This window comes from Aricia agestis, chromosome 21, assembly GCF_905147365.1.
Source record: "Aricia agestis chromosome 21, ilAriAges1.1, whole genome shotgun sequence".
NCBI lineage: Eukaryota > Metazoa > Arthropoda > Insecta > Lepidoptera > Lycaenidae > Aricia > Aricia agestis.
In genome coordinates this window covers 8009351-8031098 of record NC_056426.1, presented here as the reverse complement: position 1 = coordinate 8031098, position 21748 = coordinate 8009351, and the positions used below count along the sequence as shown (strand labels likewise).

General features: G+C 38.2%; 1 protein-coding gene across 1 annotated transcript in view; it reads left to right on the top strand.

The window, feature by feature from the left end:
• Positions 1-680: 680 nt before the first annotated feature.
• LOC121737812 (attractin-like protein 1) overlaps positions 681-21748 on the top strand; it is a 33306-nt gene continuing 12238 nt past the window's right edge. The window contains exons 1-15 of the mRNA XM_042129520.1: positions 681-992; positions 3629-3841; positions 9558-9724; positions 10227-10307; positions 10819-11080; positions 11863-12006; positions 12346-12476; positions 12777-12895; positions 13936-14085; positions 17415-17523; positions 18040-18154; positions 18956-19063; positions 20115-20262; positions 20727-20799; positions 21408-21520. Coding sequence (XP_041985454.1) covers positions 760-992; positions 3629-3841; positions 9558-9724; positions 10227-10307; positions 10819-11080; positions 11863-12006; positions 12346-12476; positions 12777-12895; positions 13936-14085; positions 17415-17523; positions 18040-18154; positions 18956-19063; positions 20115-20262; positions 20727-20799; positions 21408-21520 — 2166 coding nt within the window. The 5' untranslated portion in view covers positions 681-759. The remainder of the gene's footprint in view (positions 993-3628; positions 3842-9557; positions 9725-10226; positions 10308-10818; positions 11081-11862; positions 12007-12345; positions 12477-12776; positions 12896-13935; positions 14086-17414; positions 17524-18039; positions 18155-18955; positions 19064-20114; positions 20263-20726; positions 20800-21407; positions 21521-21748) is intronic.

Below are 21748 nucleotides of genomic sequence, written 5' to 3'. Positions count from 1 at the left end.
AGCGCGTTGGTAGTTTAAGCCGGGGATCGCGGGTTCGAATCCCACCGCGCGACGCGCGACGGAACAAAAAGTTTTCAAAGTTGCTGGATCATAGATGTACATATTACATATTATGTGTATAATAAAAATCTTAAATATATTATGTATAGTTTAAAAGTATTAAATATATTTCCGTTGTCTGGTACCCGTACGTAACACAAGTCCTTTAGCTACTTACCACGGGGCCAGACTGATGTGGTGCAAAGCGTCCATAGATATTATAATAATTGAAATCAATAATATAATAAAAATGCAACAGCATTCAAATGGTTTTGAATGCTATGAATAATAAATTAAAATGAGAAATATTTTAGGTGCAAGTAAAATATTTCTTATTTTAATTTATTATTTAAAAAATAGAAAAATGCGCTGCAAACATCAATAAATCTTTAATTATTATTAATATTATTATTTTTAGCAATAGTTTATTCCAATAATTGGTATTTAATATTAACTATCATATTTTGTTTTAATCATTCGTAATTTTACTTGTAAGTATTCAGTAATGTAAAGGGTTAAGGCCGTTAAGGGATTAAGAATATTTATTATCTATTATCGTGAAAAATATGTTAAAAGTTTATTAAACACGCCTTTCTCCGGGGTGATACTGTTTTTCGATATGGCAACACCGAGTAGTACCGTACGGATCCTACACGACGCACGACCGATTTTAACGTCCGCGAAATCCCAACAAAACTCGTTGAAAATGCATACATCAAAATGGTAGAGGCACTCCAAATGTTTCTATTCCTATTTAAATCAAAATACAGGCGAAAATGCTCGTGGTTCTCGCCATTCCTGTGTTCCGTGATCATCGTGTTATTGTTTTGTAATGGTGTTCTATCTAAGTGTAGTGAACTTAATTGTTTAAATGGTGTTTGTAAGAATGATACTTGTGTGTGCGAGGAGGGCTGGCAGGGGCCGGAATGCCAGCACTGCGGCGGCAAAATAAAGTGAGTTTACTCGCAAATATTCTTTGACCTAGATGGCACCAGACGTTCTGGTCTGAACCCTGATACTTGGCTAATCCTATTATATACTTTGGCTTCTTTCTCCTGGCACACATGATAAGGTCGATTCTGCATGTTACGATGTACTTTTCTATAGTTTTATGACGAAAAAACTTTAATGCTAGATGTTTGTATTTTGGAATTTGTAATAGAATAGAATAGTTTTTTTTTTATTCAAGTACAACTTAAAACTAAACTTTAACCTGAAAACACAATATAGGAAAACTATGTACAAAACTGTTGTTAGCAGTAATAAAAAAAAACTGTTAGCAGAAAGACCGCCTATGGTCTCACTGGTAACAGAAGTTTCTAATCTTTAATTTCTTAGATAGATTTCTTAATATAGAGGCAGATTTTCGATTTATTTTAAGTCATAAATTGAAAATCTGCCTCTATACTTGTGATTTTAAGGTATAAATTATGACCTATGACTAAAAACTGCTTTATATTTTAACACATTACGTCTACTGGTTTTGCGCTAAAAAAAACCTGTTAGTATGTATTTTTTTTGTATAAATTAAAATAACATCATAGGTTTTCCTCCCAATTTGAATTCTGAATAAGTTACGATGGAAATGATAAAATGTGTTACCTGATTCCTACCATTGGTCCAGGAAGTAACCAAAAATACAACAACTAATCAAGGTTAATACATAAAGTGGATTAACTCAGCATTTGATAGAGAGATTAAAAATGAGAGCAAACTATATGGTTTTATCTCAACTACAAACCATTTTCCTTTAAAGAAGCTTCGAGTACATTTCTTTATCTTGTTCTGGATGTTGAGTTTTCAATTTTGCAAACAGTCATTTGTTAAGATATGACAAAAGTTGCCTACAATGTAGTTTTAGGGAAGTTGATTCCTAGGCCCAGTTGACGGACCTGTGTCATGTGATTGGCTTATGTCAATTCAATGTTAGCTGTGATCGGTCGGATGGATTTGACTTAACGCAACCAAATCACTTAGGTCCGCCATCTGCCTAGGAATCAATTTCTCTGATAGTAAATTTATCTGTGTTATGTTTATCGGATTAGCAAGATTACATGGCTTATATTGTCATATTAATTTTTCATCTAAACTTGGATAATATTACTGTTTTGTTTGCGTCTGTAATATAATAATGTGGACAAAACAGATGTAATATTATATTTTAACATCTGTTTACTGTGGAAAAAATACCTAACATTAACCTAGAATTCAAATAACTGCTTATATTATATCATAATACTAAGTTTTAAAACAAATATTTAAAAATTAAACAAATTATTGTACTTTATTTACTCTACAACAGATGTCCCCAATTAATTTTGCTCGGGTCCGTTTTGAGACATGAAATGACCTTCGCGGTTCATAGATTTTATTTTCAAAAATGAAACAAAGGTAATTACGGAAATTACAAATTTAGATAACAATGAGAAAAGTAACCATTTTTGTAGTTAATTATCTCTCTGAAGTTTGGAGTGAAATATTGGTGCAAGCTATAGATATTGACATTAAATCCTGGAGATGTTGAAGTCCTAAGATGAACTAAGATCATCTTCGAACATGCTTGGTCCACACACAATGGGTCGGTGGTCCAGATGTGGACCGTGGTCCCACCCCGCCATTTGGTGACTGCTGCTCTAGAATAAAGTGAAATTACCTTTTGGGCATGGAAACCTAAAAAGTATCCTTTCTGTGTGGTACTATATTTAGTATATTATAATAAAGTTGTGGGTGATAAATATCAAACAATTAAACAAATTAGTCATTGTTCATTTGCATTTAAAAAAAAATTTAGCTGCCTATTCAAAAGGATGAAATGCATACTGTATAAAAATTCAGATTGACCAAACACTGACTTCCTTTCATGTTTATCACAAAAATTTGCAATACAACTAAAATTTGTTGTTTATTTTTATTCACCAAAAGCAACCCAAATTCTGATAAATAATTAATTTATTTTGAACAGTGTTTTAGGGTCAGCTGGTCATACTAATAAAGGATGTTCTTTGTTTTTTAAGGATTATAATATTTACTTTGTTCGCAAGAAAATAGTGAAGACCAATTTGGGAAAATAAATTTTGCTAAATTAGCCAAGCTTTTGAAATAGATTAAAGCACAAACACTTAAATTGTTTCATTTATTTTGAATGCACAACAGATTATAGCCATTTTTTTATCAAGTCCAATCTAGTATGTGAACATTTAAACATTATTTTAAGGATGTCTTAATCAGATGATTTAGGGCAGGGGTCACCAAGTAGTTTTGCTCTGGGTCCATTTTAAGAACTGACATGAACTTCGCAATCCACATATTTAAAAAAAATATATCAATGAGAAAAGTGACAATTATTGTTGCTTGTTTGGAGTTAATTTGGTGCAAGCTATTGACATTAAATCCTGGAGATGTTCATCAGTAAGTTGAGATGGAAATTTATTTTTAGAGAAGTTCATCTTCGAAAGTGCTTGGTCCGCACACAATGGGTCAGTGGTCAGGATGCGGACTGCGGTCCACCATTTGGTGACCCCTGATTTAGGGCTTCTAGAAATAACACTTAAATACATGTAAATAATTCATAATATTTTTCCGTTTCCAGATTAACAGATCCGATGGGCATCATAACAGATGGCGTAGGCAACTACAGCGTCAGCACGCAATGCTCCTGGCTGATATCCCCTCCATGGCTGGGCCCAAACGCCCCCTCCATCAGAGTGAGGTTGGAGAGCTTCGCGACAGAGTGTGGATGGGATCACCTTTATGTGTATGACGGAGACAGTGTGAGAGCGGAGAGACTGTTGGCTGTGTTCAGGTAAATGTTTTGTTTTCCTGGTAAATGTAGTAATAGACAAATCGTTTGTGGAACAGGGATTGGATATATTTTGAAGTGAAATGTGACAGTGCTATCCGATTTTTTTGGGATGGGTATAAAATGTTAAACTCGCGTCAGGCCAGACTTACGTTTACTGCTTGCAATAGTATTCGTAAAATGTATTCGTTACCAGCTACATCACTATATGTTAATATTCAACTCCGTTTTGGTTGCTGGTTAAAAATATGTTAACTTTGTTTATGAAAGGATATTTTTTTTTTTTTTTTTTTTTTTTTTTCTCTATTATCTGCTATCGGCTTTCACTAGCCATTATCAGATGGTGTGTTCATTGGTAGTCACTTTTATGAGAGGTGTTCCACTGAACACTCAGCTCTTTCATTACTTTAGAACGATTATTCATTCTCTTTGTTCTAGTATATGCAGACGTTTCAGTCTTCTTATGTCGTGATCCCTTAGCAGGTCCCTAGCAAGTTCATTGGTGTGATTTTCTAATCTTTTCTTGTATGTTTGTATATATTTAGATACCTCTTCGTTTATGGTGGTAATATTTAAATATTCATGTATCTCAGTGTTTGTTATGAACCAAGGTGCATTGGCTATTGTTTTCAGACATTTATTCTGAAAACGTTGTAATATGGCCAGATTACTTTTGCTTGCGGTGCCCCACAGTTGGATACCATATGTCCATATTGGCTTGATGATAGCTTTGTATACAAGAAGTTTATTGTCTAATGTCAGAGGTGATTGTCGTCCAATAAGCCAGTACAGTTTTCTAAACTCCAGATCTGCCTGTTGCCTCTTTGTTTTAATATGTGTAGCCCAGGTTAGTCTTCTATCAATGTGCATCCCTAAGTATTTCACACTGTTTTCTGGCCGTAATTTTTCTCCTCGTAGAGTGACTGGTGGACAGTCACCTTTTCGCAGTGTAAAAGTGATTTGCACAGATTTATTAACACTTGGCTTAATCCTCCACTGCTCAAGCCACTTATCTATTTTGTTTAGGTGTTCTTGCAGTTTTTGTGATGCTATGGTCGAATTTTCATCACTAGCAAGGCAGGCAGTGTCATCAGCATATGTTGCTGTGACTACATTTCTGCTACTGGGCAAGTCTGCTGTAAAAATAGAATACAGTATTGGGCCGAGGACCGAGCCCTGTGGTACGGAGGCCTTGATATCATACAGTTTTGATACTTCGTCGTCAAATTTAACTTGGAATTTTCTGTCTTCAAGATAGGATTTGAATAACATATAGTAAGAGTTAGGTAACTTGTTTTTTATTTTGAATAGAAGGCCTTTGTGCCAGACTCTATCAAAAGCTTGTTGTATATCAAGGAATACAGCAGCACAGTACTCTTTTTTCTCCAAGGACTGTCTTATTTTTCTTACTACACGATGGATTTGCTCTACTGTTGAGTGATGCTGTCTAAACCCAAATTGGTGGTCAGGAATTATATTTTCTTCATCCAAAATTGGTTTAAGCCTTCTAAGTAAAAGCTTTTCAAATAGTTTTGAAATAACTGGCAGCAAACTTATTGGTTGATAGGAGCTAGGATCAGTAGGTGGTTTTCCTGGCTTAGGTAGCATGGTAATCAGTGATATTTTCCATAATTTTGGAAAGTAATGCAATCTTAATATAGCATTGAAAAGTATTGTTAAGAATACTACTGCTTTTCTTGGTAAATTTTTTAATACTTCACCCGTTATCATGTCAAATCCAGGGGCTTTTCTTCTTCCTAGTCTTTTTATTTCGGCTGCCAATTCTTTGGGAGTTACAGATTTGATTGGTAATGACAGCTGTTGGTCACTATTTACTACATTGTTTACTTCTTCCTCAAACTCCATCATACTTGAGGTATTTGATTCGAATACTTTGCTTAGGTGTTCAGCAAAGCATTCAGCTTTATCAATTGGTTTCCTTGCCCAGTTTCCTGCTTGTGTTTTAAGCGGTGGAACTGATTGTTGTGGTCTTCTAAATTTTTTTGTTATTTTCCACAGGGAATAGTTATCCTGCTTTGTTGCAGAGAGCGAGGACAGCTGTTGCTGAAATGTAAAATTCTCATGCTCTTTTATCATTTCTTTAAGTTCTCGAGCAACCCTGTTCCATTGCCTTTTGTCTGCAGACTTTCTATAAAGTTGATATTGTCTTCTGAGTCTCCTTTTTTTCATGATTGTCTCTCGAATCTGAAGTGGTATATTTAATCCCTTATCTGTCGTTTTGACGGTAGGCGTAGAGCGCCATGCAGCTTCTTGTATTTTGTTAGTGATAATGAATGTAGCATTGTCAATGTCTTCTATGGTTTTAAGTCTGATTTTGAGATTTATTTCTGATTCTAAAATTTCACGGAATGCAGTCCAATCTGTTTTTTTATTGTATAATGTTGTATCTTGCTGCCTGTATATGACTGTTGAACTAATATTTGCTATAATTGGGGTATGATCAGATGTTGTATCGACACAATTTTCTATATCAAAATAACTATTAGATAAGCCTTTAATTACAAAGAAGTCCAAAAGGTCTGGTACCTTATTTTTGTCTGTAGGCCAATAGGTAGGCTCTCCTGTAGATAGTGTTGATAATTTCAGAGAATCTAGACACTTCTTTAGCTCACGACCCCTGGTCGTTATTAATCTGGAACCCCAGTGTGTGTGTTTGCTATTCCAATCTCCATCACATATATATTTGTTTCCAAGTGTTCTAAAGTAGGATTTAAACATATCTTCTGTAATTGTAAATCTTGGCGGAGCATAGACTGCACTTACATTGAGCGATCCTTCTTTATCTTGGACTGTGATAGTAGTAGCTTGTAGATAATCTTCTTGAAATTCACTATGTATGTAATGCTTCAAGTTGTTCTTTATTAAGACAGCAGTACCACCATGCGAGGTGCCATCTGGGTGGTTTGTACAGTAAACACAGTAGTTGTTTAGTTTGAAAGTTTTTCTATTATTTAAGTGTGTTTCAGATACAAGCATTATATCAATTTTATTAATTTCCATGAAAATTTTTAATTCATCTTTATTGGGAGTCAAACCATTAATATTCCACGCTGCTACCCTTAAACTTGTCATTTTGACTTATTTATAAGCATTGTTATAAGGTTAATAAGTGTTCCCATTTGCTGGATGAGTAAGTCTAGCTTTTCTGCTTGTTTGTTGATAGTTTCTAGCAAACAGTTGTTTATTTGGGTCAGGTAGTCTCTATCACCACCTTTATTTTTTTCCTGTCTGTTTTGATAGGAAAGGTTTGGCTGTGAACTTTTTTCACTATTTATTGGAGGATGTAAGTCTTTTACCTGGCCCCGTACAATTTCATTATATAAGGGCACGCTTGTTTGTAGTTGCGTTTGTTCTGTGCATTCAACAGGCTGATTAAATATAGTTGGTCGACTACTGGATGTATCTGAAGACACAGTGTTTGGTTTAGAAATTGTGTTTGATTGCATATTGGATGCGTTCGACGGACCCGTGCTGCTACGCTGCTTATTATGTATTAAATGTTGTTTATTTTTTCTAGCTTGGATCTCCTGATACACTTGGCATCCTTTGTAATTTGCTGGGTGACTGCCTTCACAAAGTACACAAGTGGCTGGGGTATTTTTATCTTTGCCACAATCTGTAGTGCGATGTGGGCCCGCACATTTGACACACCTATATGGCCTCAGACAATTATTTTTGGTGTGGCCATATTGTTGGCATCTTGTACACTGCACAACAGTTTTGCTTTTTCTAGGGTCCTCTATCTTGACTCTCTGATGAAAAATGTATTCAATATTTTTGACAAATTTATTATTCTCATGTGGCTCAAGATTTACAAAGAAAACATTAAATGGTTCTTTTGTACCTGGTTTACGGGCATTGACAATCTCACCTCTCACCTTGTTACCGGTTACTTCTATTGCTTCTCTTATCGCTTCTGTGGGGGTAGTGTGATGTAGGTTTTTAATTACTATTTTCTGGCATCGTTCTTCTTTTCTAGTAAAAGTATGTCCTACTAGGCCCTTATTCCTAATATGTGAGATTAAATTTTTATAGGTTTCGACTGACTTGCTTGAGATTATAAGTTGATCTTTTGAAAGTATCTTAAAGGTGTAATTATCTTTTTGCACCACTTCATTTAAGAAATCAGTAAGATCTTGTAGATTCAATATGCCATATAATACTATTGGCGGTGGCTTTGAGACTTTTTTTGGTTTTTTGTTTGTTTCGTCCGATGCATTAATACTGTTTTCACATAATTCATCACAGTTGAGCAATGAAAAGCTATTGTTAGTTTGAATTACATCTGAGGAATCTATGTTCTGTCTGTTGTTATTGAACGTTTGTTGTCTGGCTTCATGCCTTTTTGGTAATTTGTTGACACTTAGAATGTGCTCAGGCGAGCGGTTTCTTTTGTTATTGCTGTCTGGAACTTTTTGCCAAGGGACCTGACTAATTACGCATGAATTTGATGGTTGGGGTATGGCTTGTTCCGTAGCGGTCTCTTGTACCGCCGGTCGTAGGGGTTCGCTATCTGAATTACTTCGAGGTCGAGCATTGTTAAATAGTGCTTTATGAAACACTTGTTGCACTAAAGGTTTGTTTGATTGTTGTTTCGGCGTTTCGGAGGAAAACTGTTTTTCGTTCCCCATTGTGACTGCAATTTCGTATAATTTTAACCGTTTTCGTATTTCTTAACGGTATACATAGCGAAAGAGCACTATTTGTTTAGTTTTTTAATTATGATTATCAAGTTTTCACAAGATTTTGAGGTTAGTCACTATTCACTTCCGAGTTGCACTTTAAAACCAATGTTTTTTTTGTGTAATTCTTATTGATCACAATTATTTACGTGTTATTTATGCAAATAAACACTATTTTTTAAAGTTTTAGGAGAAAAAGCACCAATTATTTGAGTATTTGATTTTCGTAAGTAACTGACGCGATCGCGTTCCGTTTGACAGTGATATAAAGTTTTATTAGTATGCTATAGTTTTTTTTTTTTTTTATTATTCAAAATTTTTGACGAGGCTTAAAAATGCACTTGGCATCTATGCCAGCCTCATATTATTATTCAAAATTTGTTCAAAAATTTATAAATTAAACTATAATGTGACCCTTCATTGACAATAGATAGAACCTGATTAACCCGTCGATCGTGGAAAAACCAGACACAATAGAATTTCTATTGTGTCTCAGTCACCGGTGACCGTATAGGGCTTGATGAATTAAACTACGGGCCTCTTGCGAAAGAGGCGACGCCAAAATAATATTAATTTGCCCCCCAAACAATTTCAAACTGGGAACGACTGGCTTCTGAGATCACCATATAAGCTATTGTTATGACTTATGTATTAAAAAATCCATAAAAGTCAAAAGGTCACTATGAAGTATGAATAATTATTTCTTTGAACAATAATCTATAATGCTTAAACAATGTCTGATGATTGGTTTTGCCATGATAATGTATATTTAACTAAAATTGTATATTTAAAAGAAAACATATTGTTATGGCTGTACAAGAATTAAAAAAAGACATTATCTAGTTGTTATTTGGTCCATAAACTATTCAAAAACACAATTTAATTAAAATTGTATCAGCAGCTTTGTATGGAATTTCCGAATAGGAAAGATATTTCTGGTTTCTTTCATTTGTATTGTGCTCCATGTCAACATCACTTTTTTTTATTTATATAATGGTATTTTTTGTACTTTCCAGTGGTGTGATGGACTCGGACGGGTCGACATGGACCCGTCAGGTTGTGGCTCACTCGGGCAGCGTGTTGATGCACTTCTTCTCCGATGATGCATATGCAATGGAGGGCTTCAACGTCACATACGCAGCGTATTCCTGCCCCTCCGATGAGTTTCATACTAATTGTTCTAGTGAGTATATATTTAAACTTGTATAGTATATTAAAACATGTTAAAAAACTTGTTTTATTTAAAAAAGTATATCCAAAAAATGTCAAGTTTAATATGTTAAAACAAAGTATGAATATGTAAAAGAATTTCGTTTAATTTAGATCTTTTTCCACAAAATGTTAGCATGAATGAATAGAATGTTAAGTTTTTTAAAATATAAAATGTAGTTCTATTGCTTTGTATAATTTCTATACTTTAAATTGAGATACATATGTCACTAAGGCCGGTATAAATAGTCAGTACTTAAATGCGGCCCGGTCTCAAGACGCGGTTCGGCTCTGTGATTGGTCCAAATTTTGACAGCCAACCAACCACAGAGCCTGAACCGTGTCTCGAAACCGAGATGCATCTTGAGTACTGACTATTTATACCGGCCTAAGTGACTAAGTCTCTCTCAAAGATTTGTTGAATGTAGTAAAAAGAGACTTAGTTGCTTACTAATTCAGTTCATTGTCCATTTCAGATCATGGCGAGTGTGATGAGGGGATATGCCGCTGTGAACCGAATTGGATTGGTGTGGCTTGTGACAAACCTCTCTGTCCAGGTGCGAATGATTATTATTATTTATTATTAAAATATACAAAACGATATAATATGCTGCGTATAGCTGAGCTGGGGCCAATTTTTGACATCACATAACATATACCTATAATTATAATTGTACATAGCTTAAGTCCTTTTTACTTTTTATTTTCTATTCTGTATATGTTGTGTGTTGGAAAAAATAAACGTATTCTATTCTATATAATATTATATAGTATTTTATCATGGAGGCCGTCAATCGATCGGACAGAAATTCCTGACATCTGTACATAATATTACAGCAATATTATATTTTTTCCTGATTTGCATTTATAATTATTTTATTAAATAAACAAAGAGCTTTTTACGTTCTCCTTTGCTAAATACAATTTACGGGTTAAAAAACTGTGACTTTTTCATTTTACTACAAACTAAAGTTAATTAATAAAAATTAATTAACTTTTTAACTGATGATGAGACTTTGAATGGAAATAAATTTAGTAAGGATAACTGTACAATTAATAATACTTCAGACGACTGCAACGCTCAATACGGCGCTGGTTCCTGCACATCTGAGGGATGCGTCTGCACTCCATCGCGGTCGGGTGAGAACTGTGGGCGGGAAGTGTCCGTAGCGGGCTGGAAGTGGGCGTGGCATGAGGCGAGAGAGGGCGTGGACAGTCTGCGGCCCAAGAACGTCCCGCCCGCCACAGCGGGTCACGTGTTGCTAAACTATGACGACGATCTGCTGAGAGTCGGTGGGGAGTGCTTCGGTGAAGCGGAGTTTGTTTATCGGTGAGTGTGTATCATTATAGTGATATAATATGGTGCCATAGCCATCAACGAACCTAATGCTATTGTTACGTGCTAGGGTTCGAGGATTCGTAGAGAAAGACCTGCTGACTCTCTTGAAGACTTTATTAACACTAACACTAGGTCACACAAATCACTATGTTCAAACACTAATCACTATCACTGTCCTAGGTCGTAGCCAAGTCGTAGGTTCGCTATCACTCACTATTGATCACTTATTTTCACTTCGAGTCGCCTCGAAGATCGCTCCGATTAAACTAAACTGCCGGGCCGTCTACCTGCGGCTATTTATATGGGCGAGACGAGTTCCAGAAAGTTCCTTGCCCGATTCACCTAAACAAGTAAACGAGTGTGGTAACTTTCTAAAAAGTTCGAGCATGTACTTGCGCACCTTACGCCATCTAGTATTGAGTAGGGGATTTATGTTGTTAGTGTTCCCCCGATAAGTTTCGCTGGTTTGTCGCTAGATGGCACTACGTGTCGGTATCCGTAACACTATATTTCCATATAATATGTGCCATTTAATATGTAATATAGTATGAAGATACTGCTTTAACTGCTTAAAGCTTTAATATTTTCTTGTTTAGTTCTTTGTTGTTATTTTTTTGTTTTTATTAAATAAAAGATTAATTATTATGATGAAAAACTCCTTTTACATTCACCCTGTAATTTTCCTAAAAATCAGCTATTAATACCTAAATTAATACTCAAATGTTTTGGACTTTAATTATTTCATTGCATACTCTTTTTTATTTCATTTTCAGATACAAATCTGCTGATCACGAGTGGATAGCGATGGAGAGTAGGGGGGAGGTGCCGGCGCCGCGGTTCGCGCACGCCGCCATAGTGTTCGGACACGAGTTGATAGTGTACGGCGGTGTTGTGGCCGCCGACGACCCGGAGAGAGGGTGAGTAGGAGAGAGGGGGGTGTAGTGTGAGAGAGAGGTGTGGTGTGTGAGAGAGGTGTGGTGTGAGAGAGGGGGTGTGGTGTGAAAGAGAGGGGTGGCGTGTGAGGGAGGTGTGGTGTGAGAAGGGGTGTGCTGTGAGAGAGGGGGGTGTGGTGTGAGTGAGAGGGGTGTAGTGTTAAAGAGGAGTGTGGTGTGAGAGAGAGGGAGGAAGAAGATAATAATTTATATTTAAGTATGCTTTGTAGGAATACCTTTATGATGTGACTAGACTTAAGTGTGCGAGTGACATGAACGTGAGAGTGAGACAGAGTTATCTAAACCAACTATCTCTCTTTACAGCGGCGGTCTGGCGGGCGTGGAGGGCGGGGGCGGGGCGGTGAGCAACGAGGTGTGGCGCGGGCGGCTGGCGGGCGAGCGGCTCGTGTGGCGGAACGCGACGCCGGCCTCGTGTGCGCCGCACACACGATGCGGTACGTATACGCACGATGCAGGTCATATACGCACGATGCAGTACGTATACGTCCGCACATAATACCGAGAAATTGGGAAGATTTTATGACCAGAGAGCGCAATTTATATCCACACTAATATTATAAATGCGAAAGTGAGTATATCTGAAAGCGGTTTGCGGTACCAAACCGGTGAACTCATTTTGTGGAGTATAGAAATACTTTTGTCATTGAATCCCATGGCGGCCGCGCGATAATCGAATTTTGCGTCACCTTATATGTTTGTACGTGGTTTTCTAAAAATATTTATGCTATTTCCAGGCGGCCTCCATTTATCCGGTCACTCGGCGGTGCTGGTGTACATAGGCCCGGCCAAGAAGCCGGTCATGCTGAGCTTCTTCGGCCACTCGCCGCACTATGGATACTTACATCTGGTTCAGGTATGGACCATCGAGGAAATTGATTCCTAGGCAGTTGACGGACCTACGTCACTTGGTCGGCTTATGTCAATTCAATGTTAGCTGTGATCGGTCGGATGGGTTTGACGTAACGCGACCAAACTACGTAGGTCCCCCATCTGCCTAGGAATCAACTTCTCTTATAGTACTTGTGGAGAGTGTCCACTAATTAAATGTCGGCTGTAGATTCCCTATAATAGGGATGTTGCCAGGATAAAAATTTGGTGGTTTTTTTAACCGATTTCCAAAAAACGAGGAGGTTATATGTTCGGCTGTGGATATATATTTTTTTTGTATGTTCAACGATTACTCCGCCGTTTGTGAACCGATTTTCGAAATGTTTGTTATGAGCCTTTCTTTAAATGGTCAGGTCGTTTCTTTTCTAATAAAATTTGTCAAGCAATTTATAACATTTTTTTTACGAAACTTTCTGCGCAATATTTAACATAGCTATCTAACAGCGATCTGCGATGCGTACAAATTAGAAGCGTGTGACGTCATTAGCGTGCTGACATTTTGTATGGAGCGTTTTGGGAAGGTTCATTTTATGTGATTTTTGAATTGTTATATCTTGGAGACATTTGAATGAGAAAAGCGAGCGAATAATAAAAACTAAGGAAGAGTAATTCCGTCAAAAAAATTTCACCATGAGGCTACAAAATGAGTCCCGAATACATGCATATTTTATGCATGTATTCGGTACACAATTTTGTGTCTTTATAGAAGTGACAATTATTGTCAACGGCTTTATTTCGTTTGAGTGTATGTTGATAGCTACGAAACACTCGTAGCTATTGTCATATTTTAGTGTGCGAAAAGGAACCATATTTAAAACGATTGAAGTATGGGAGTTACGTTTCCTTATATATTATTATTCGTAGTATGAGAGTCATTATACTACTTGGTTTAAATAAAGATATTATTATTATTATTTCACAAATGTTTCTATTTTTGACAGTTCTTTTGAATTACCAATGAGAAAAAAGTCAACTATAGCTAATTATTATGTTTGTACATTTCAGGAGTACTACATAGAAGAAGGTGTGTGGTCGGTCGCCCAAACTAAGGGTTGGCCGGCGCGCGCCGGGTTCGGCCACACCGCGGCGTACGACGACGCCTCTAACCGAGTATATATACACGCCGGTCTCGTGTCCGAATCGGAGGCCACACAGGTAACGTTACGTTTTTAAAAGTAGCAAGTTATAAGGTAATAGTGTAAGTACTCATATACGGTTTTGCTCGATCTAGCAATCGCGTAGAGTAAAAACCACGGCTCGGGCTTTCGTCCACACATTCAGCATTGCTCGATAGTTTTACTCCAGTTCGAAGGAAATTAGCTACGAGTAATAAAAACTAAGGAAGAGACTGTGTCAAAAAAATTGCCAAGCCGGTTCGATTCGAGCCTTCGAGCTGTGAGTTTTGCGGTGCACACGGTGGTTTTTGCTCGATTTCGAGTAAAACTATCGAGCAAAACCGTATGTGAGTACTTAGCATTAGACATCGCAAGATTAATCGTTCAAAATTTTTGGGAATTGCATTTTACAATGCGCGGAGGCCGCAAAGGAAGATCTTCCGACCGAGCGAGGGAGGCGGTCAGGCCAAGCCCACGTGATTGATTTCAGCTCTCGTATATATACCGACGCACTTAGAAAACTTCGATAGCGCGATGCAGGAATGTGGCGCTAATTGTGGGTATCGCTACATTACTCCCCCCAGAAGACCGCGCACATCATCCTACTAGTCCTGCTAATATTATAAAGGCGAAAGTTTGTTTGGATGTATGGATGTTTGTTACTCTTTCACGCAAAAACTACTGAACAGATTTTAATGAAACTTTACAATAATATAGCTTATACATCAGAATAACACATAGGCTACAATTTTAACCGACTTTCAAAATGGGGGAGGTGTTATGTTCGTTTTCTTATGTTCAACGATTACTCCGCCGTTTGTTAACCGATTTTCAAAATTTTTCTTTTGGTATATAGGGTATCATCCCAATTTGGTATTATATTCACAAAAGTGGTGATCTGATGAAGGATGCATAAGTAATCGAGGGAACTCCTTAAAAATTTATATGGAAACATGTGGTGACTTTGGTTTCGTGAGAAGTATTATAAGCATATACTACCAAAAGTAAGATTTTGCACCGAGGTATACCTGGTATACCGTGGTTCGGAAGGTGCTGAGAGAACTCCTGATTCTTTATAGATACAAGTTTGGGAGTTTCGGCGTTGTTTTAAGAACGGAAAGCATATGCTACTATGCAAATTACATTCATCATCACTATCATTTTATACCATACATCGTCCCATGGTTATGACTTATGAGCCTGTAATGACCCTGTTATTGGTACTTTTCATAGTCTTTTAGATCGAGACTCGAGTTTGTCAAGCGATAATTGAAAAAAATCTATACTTAATATTGCTTGAGAGTATGTTTGCTTGAATGCGCTAATCTCAAGAACTACTGGTCCGATTTAAAAACTTATTTCAGTGTTAGATAGCTAATTTATCGAGGCTATATATTAGGCTATATATTATCACGCTAAGACTAATACGACCGAAGAAACTCAGGAAAATGTGGAAAAAACGGGGGAAATATTAGAAATTACGAACTACTGGAGCAATTTTTATGGCAATACGAGGGCTGCTATTTATGTATCCGGAACTGGCCACTTACAAGAACAATATTTAAAAAGTAATTACAACATTTGAAAATAGAACTCTTTGGTTGAAGAATACATTTTGTTTCATGTGACTGTCAATTATTTTTCCATTGTGGCGTCATTTTGAAAATTGCGTGTCTTCATTTGCCATGGATTTAACGCGTGAACATTTTCGTGCAATGATTTACTACGATTTTCGGCGTGGGCTAAATCAACAACAGTGCTTTATTCAACTCACCGCAACTTTTGGAGATGAAGCACCATCAAAAACCACTGTTTATCACTGGTACAGTGAGTTTAATCGTGGGCGGTCTATGCTCACGGATGAAAATAAAGAAGGTCGCCCAAAAACAGCTGTTGTCCCACAAAATATAGATGCTGTGCGGGAACTAATAATGCGTGATCGTCATGTTACATATCGCGAGATAGAGGCGTCCTTAGGCATAAGTATGACGAGCATACATAAGATATTACACGAACATTTGGCTGTAAAAAAAATATGTTCGCGTTGGATTCCGCACAACTTGACAATCGATCAAAAACGGGCTCGTGTCGATTGGAGCAAAAAAATTATAAAAAAATACAACCGTGGTACGTCAAAAGCCGTTTATAATATCTACACAGGTGATGAATCTTGGATCTATGCATATGACCCCGAAACTAAACAACAGTCAACGGTGTGGGTGTTCCAAGATGAGCCGAAACCAACAAAAGTTACTCGTGCAAAAAGTACTTTGAAGCAAATGGTCGCCTGTTTTTTTGGAATTAATGGACATGTGGCTACAGTGCCATTAGAGAATCGTAAAACGGTTAATTCTGAATGGTATACGACCATTTGTTTACCAGAAGTCTTTGAAGAAATAAGAAAGGACAACCGACAACGCAGAATCATATTACATCACGACAATGCTAGCTGTCACACCTCAGCTGAAACAACTCAGTTTTTGGAGGGTCAAAAGATCGAATTGACTGGTCATCCGCCGTACAGCCCTGATTTGGCACCTAACGATTTCTTTTTATTTCCATACGCGAAGAACAAATTACGTGGTCAACGTTTTTCGAGCCGCGAAGAGGCTGTTGATGCGTTCAAAATGCACGTTTTGGAGATACCTCAATCAGAATGGAAAAAGTGCTATGAAAATTGGTTCCAGCGTATGCAAAAGTGTGTCGATCATCGCGGCGAATATTTTGAAAAGCAATAAAACCATATTAAATGATATATGTTTGTTTCTTTTTTTAATTCCGGATACATAAATAGCAGCCCTCGTATTTGGCACAGATATAGAGTAAACCAAGTGAAGGGAGTAGGGACATAAGAGCTATTTTTTATGGGAAAATGTACGGTTTCCGTAATATTTTTTTGACGTGGGAGAGCCATGCTTCGGCACGAATGGGCTGGCTCGACCGGAGAGATACCACGTCCTCACAGAAAACCGGCGTGAAACAGCGCTTCCGCTGTGTTTCGCCGAGTAAGGGAGTTTACCGGAGGCCCAATCCCCTACCCTTTTCCTTTCCCTACCCTCCCCTATTTCCTTCCGTACCCTCCCCTATTCCCTTCCGTACCCACCCCTATTCCCTTCCGTATCCTCCCCTATTCCCTTCCCTACCCTCCCCTATTACCCCTTAGAAGGCCGGCAACGCACCTGCAGCTCTTCTGATGCTGCGAGTGTCCATGGGCGACGGAAGTTGCTTACCATCAGGTGACCCGTGTGCTCGTTTGCCCCCTTATTTAATAAAAATAAAAAAAATAAAAAAAATATTTCTAATTTACGCGGGCGAAGCCGTGCGGGACATCTAGTCTAGTATAAAAACATTATGTCTGTCTGTCCCCAGGCACCGTCTGACGCGCTGTACGAGTACAACGTGGACTCACGCGTGTGGCGGCCGCTGCCGCGCGCGCCCACGCCGCGGTACCTCCACGCCGCTATATTTGTGTCACCAGGTAATACATATCTTTATATTATAAAAGCAGGCAGACAGACAAACCTCTCTGTTTGTATGTTACGTCTTTACACCGTTGCGGGCAACAGCTAGTAGTTGCATGTATCTAATTTACATTTATTAAAGACATACAAACTTGTATAGAGCTTTTATGTTTTTAATAAATGTAAATATAAGCTAATATTGTAAGTATTATGAAATGCTGCATGCACTGCAAATCACATACACATAAATGAGGGTGATGAAATTAAATGGTCGCAAATGAATTAAAGAATATTTTATTTGCGATCATTTGTCAAACAGACAATAATTATTATATAAGTCACCATAGAGCTGTCATATTTGACAGATAAATCGTGACGAAATATGACAGCCACTCCGTGACATGTGAAGCTGTTTGACTCGAATAACTCTACAGTTACGTAGGTCCGCCAATCGAAAATGAAATTTGGAAAACCCTTTGTGCGGCCCGTCACATTGAATGAATATTTAAATAACTACCTGTCACGACTCACAGGTATGATGCTGGTGTTCGGTGGCAACGCCCACAACGACAGCGCGGCGGCCGCGCCGCTCGCCACGCCCGCCGCCAACAAGTGCTACTCCGGCGACGCCTACCTCTACGACGTCAGGTCAGTTATACAAGGATCCCTTTAGTCTACAAAATGGTACTCAAAAGCCTATCCTTACCGGGAGCATTCGCGTGTCATCGAGGCGAATAAAGGAGGGGAACTGATCATTACGATGTGCGCATTGTAATGCTCAGTTCTCCTCTATATCATACATAACTACATAAGACTCCGCATTAGCATAATTTCAGTATTGTCAAAATTTCCATTTTGACATTGCGGCATTTTTAATTTTAAAAATGCCGCCATCTTGTGATATGTTAGAGCCAGTCCACACGGCGCGTTGCGTCGACGTAGCGCTGCCGTTGCGTTTTACATACAAATAACCAAGGTGTTCACACGGCGTGCTGCGTCGTCGCAACGCACACGTAACAGACAGCAGCCCCCGAGACGAAGTGGGAGGGGGTGTTGACGTTAATGCGCTTTGTAATAATATTTTGATTTTACGAAAAAATTAAGAGACTCATTTGTTTAAGTTTTAAATATATTTTATTTAAATTTTGATGAATAATAATTACATAATATTATTGTTATTAATGCTATGTACACCGTAGTTGTCGTATGCATTAGATATAATACAAATTGTTATTTTAGTTTTAATTAAAAAAATTATGCGATGTGGTTGTATCAATCAATAAAAAAATAATAACAGCTATGCGTCAAAATACGCCGCGTGTGAACTTGTTCTTACTTATTCTTATTATTTAGATACGAGAGTGTAACAGAACAAAATAAATAAAATTACGTTTATATATTATAAAATTATTAAATAATTACGTTTTTACTTACTTCCTGTTGTTACAGATGTGCTCGATGGCTGACAACAAGCAGTCCCCTAACGGCGCCGCGCGCGGCCTCCGCCGTCGCGTTACTGCCGAAAGCGAGGACCAGCACCGCTATATTTATAGCTGGGTAAGTACTAAGCGTTTGCGACTGTAAAGTTTTGTCTAAGCGGGCCTCTAGACCAGGGGTCGGCAACTAATTTTAATTTTTAGGCGAGGTCCGGTTACTGAGGAAATATTTTAACAAGGTCCAGGAAAAACACTCGTCTTGTTCTATGTAGCTTTAAAATATTATTTTAATTAATAAAGGTGTACGCATATCTTATCTATGTATTAATTGATACTTGGTATAAAATACCGTTACAATACTTCGCGGTCCGAGATTCGGTCCGCCTGTTGCCTACCGCTGCTCTAGACGATCAATTTCATTGTGCAAATCACGTATTGCGTAATATTATTGACCTTCTGGGGTTGATATTAAATGACGTTGGTCCAATGTGCTTATTTAAATATTTTTTTCTGATAGTACTTAATTTATGTACTTACATAAGGGTTGATTCAGACCGCAACGCGACGCGTAGATACATTTCTAAAATATGGATTTGACAGATTTGCACGACGTCTCACGCAATTGACGTGACACGTGGGACAGCCATGCTTCGGCACGAATGGGCCGGCTCGACCGGAGAAATACCACGGGCTCACAGAAAACCGGCGTGAAACAGCGCTTGCGCTGTGTTCCGCCGAGTGAGTGAGTTTACAGGAGGCCCAATCCCCTACCCTTTTCCCTTCCCTACCCTCTCCTATTTCCTTCCCTACCCTCCCCTTTTTCCTTCCCTACCCTCTCCTATTTCCTTCCCTACCCTCCTCTATTCCCTTCCTTACCTTCCCCTGGTTACCCTATTCCCTCTTAAATGGCCGGCAACGCACCTGCAGCTCTTCTGATGCTGCGAGTGTCCATGGGCGACGGAAGTTGCTTTTCATCAGGTGACCCGTTTGCTCGTTTGCCCCCTTATTTCATTAAAAAAATATATTGAAATCTGTCAAATCCATACAAATTTGTTGCGAAGTTGCGAATTGACCCTAAGACTGTTCACAATATTATGTATAACAATTTTTCTTCTGTGACATAATATAAGGTGAAAAGGTTTTCCATTACTTACATGTAAATTATTTTCTAGATTCGACGGTCGTCTTCGCTCGGACGCGCTGCTCTTCGAGACGGGCAGCAAATGCTCGACACATAAAGATGAAACATCGTGCCTCAACAGCGCCAAGCGAGCGGCCATAGCTTGTGTGTGGAGAATCAAAGAGCAGATGTGCGAATCTGTGAGTATTTATTATGAGCTTAAAGATAATGCCTCATTGACAATATAAACTGTCTCTTTGTTAATGAAAATTAAAGAGTAGGAGATATATTTAAAATATAAGTAGCTGTAGTGATCTTATAAGCGTTTCCTGAAAAAATTTAACTGTCTATTTGTTCGTGAAAATTAAGAGTCAATTCAGAACGATACATGACGCGTAGATGCATTTCTAAATTTGTATGGATTTGACAGATTCGCAAGACGTCTCACGCTATAATTGACATTAAAACACAAGTAAACGTCTCTTATATTGTGTTTGCTGAAGAAATCTTGATGTAAAAATGGTAATTCCATGAGTCTTTTAAAAGAAAAATATTTGACCTTGATATTGATTTACGCTTATGTTAATCCATGTTGCTGTCATTGTCTACAAAATGGCTTTTCACTTAATTTAATGTATATGATGGGACTTTTAAAAAATTTCAGCTAGCACAAGTCAGTTGGCAAGACACGTTCAACGCTGATAAGTTTAAGTCCTGCAGTGCGGATCCTGTATTCGGTAAGTTAAACATTCAATTAAAAAAAAAAAACAACTTTTACCGTTCTGTACCGTTACAGAGCGACTAAACCCCAATTTTACCAACGTCTGTTAGTGTTAATGGATTGTTAAAATGTCATGACATCTCTTTCATTATTATGAAAAACGAGAGAGGTAACGTGATACTAATTTGTGCATTAACTTTAACAGACGTTGATGAAATTAGATCTAAGCCTAATACACTTTAGTACAATTTTTTGACGTGACAACGTCTAATAACTCGATACTACTAGCTGCGTGCAAGAAAAAAATGACGTCATTGTCTCGTTACGCTTATTGTCGCATTCCGCAAGCGAGAGCGCGGCACGAACGAGAGAGAGAGGCATGATCGGCTCAGTTCGTAGTTGTCACGTCAAACTATCTAAGGTTGAATAGTACTTACTATTCAACCTTAGATAACTGTAATTTTGATGTATTGTGAACTTTTGTGATAGTACTTATAGTGTTAAGGTTAAAATATTGTTTCTCATGTAAGTGACGTTTGTCTTATTGAGAATAATAAAGATCTTTAAACCGAACTACCGTCCATAAACCTACTTTACAGACAACGAATTTTTTAAATGTTGTAGACGGTCGTCGGTGCGCGGCGGCGGGGTACTGCGAGGCGTGCGTGGCGGCCGGCTGCGCGTGGTGCGGTGCCTGCCTCGCCTCCGCCAGGCTCTGTCTGCGGCGACCCACACAGGTACGCGTGATTTTCAGCGCTCGAATATCGACGACATACACACAGGTAGCGCGCCCGTTCACGCAGCTCGAGCGACTGAGACAACCAGTGTGCGTGAGTGAGATAGACGACACTGTCTTCTAGACGACCCATACAGGTATAGTGATTCTCATCGCTCGAATATCGACGACCCACACAGGTACAGCGCCCGTTCGCACAGCTCGAGTGACTGAGATAACCAGTGTGTGC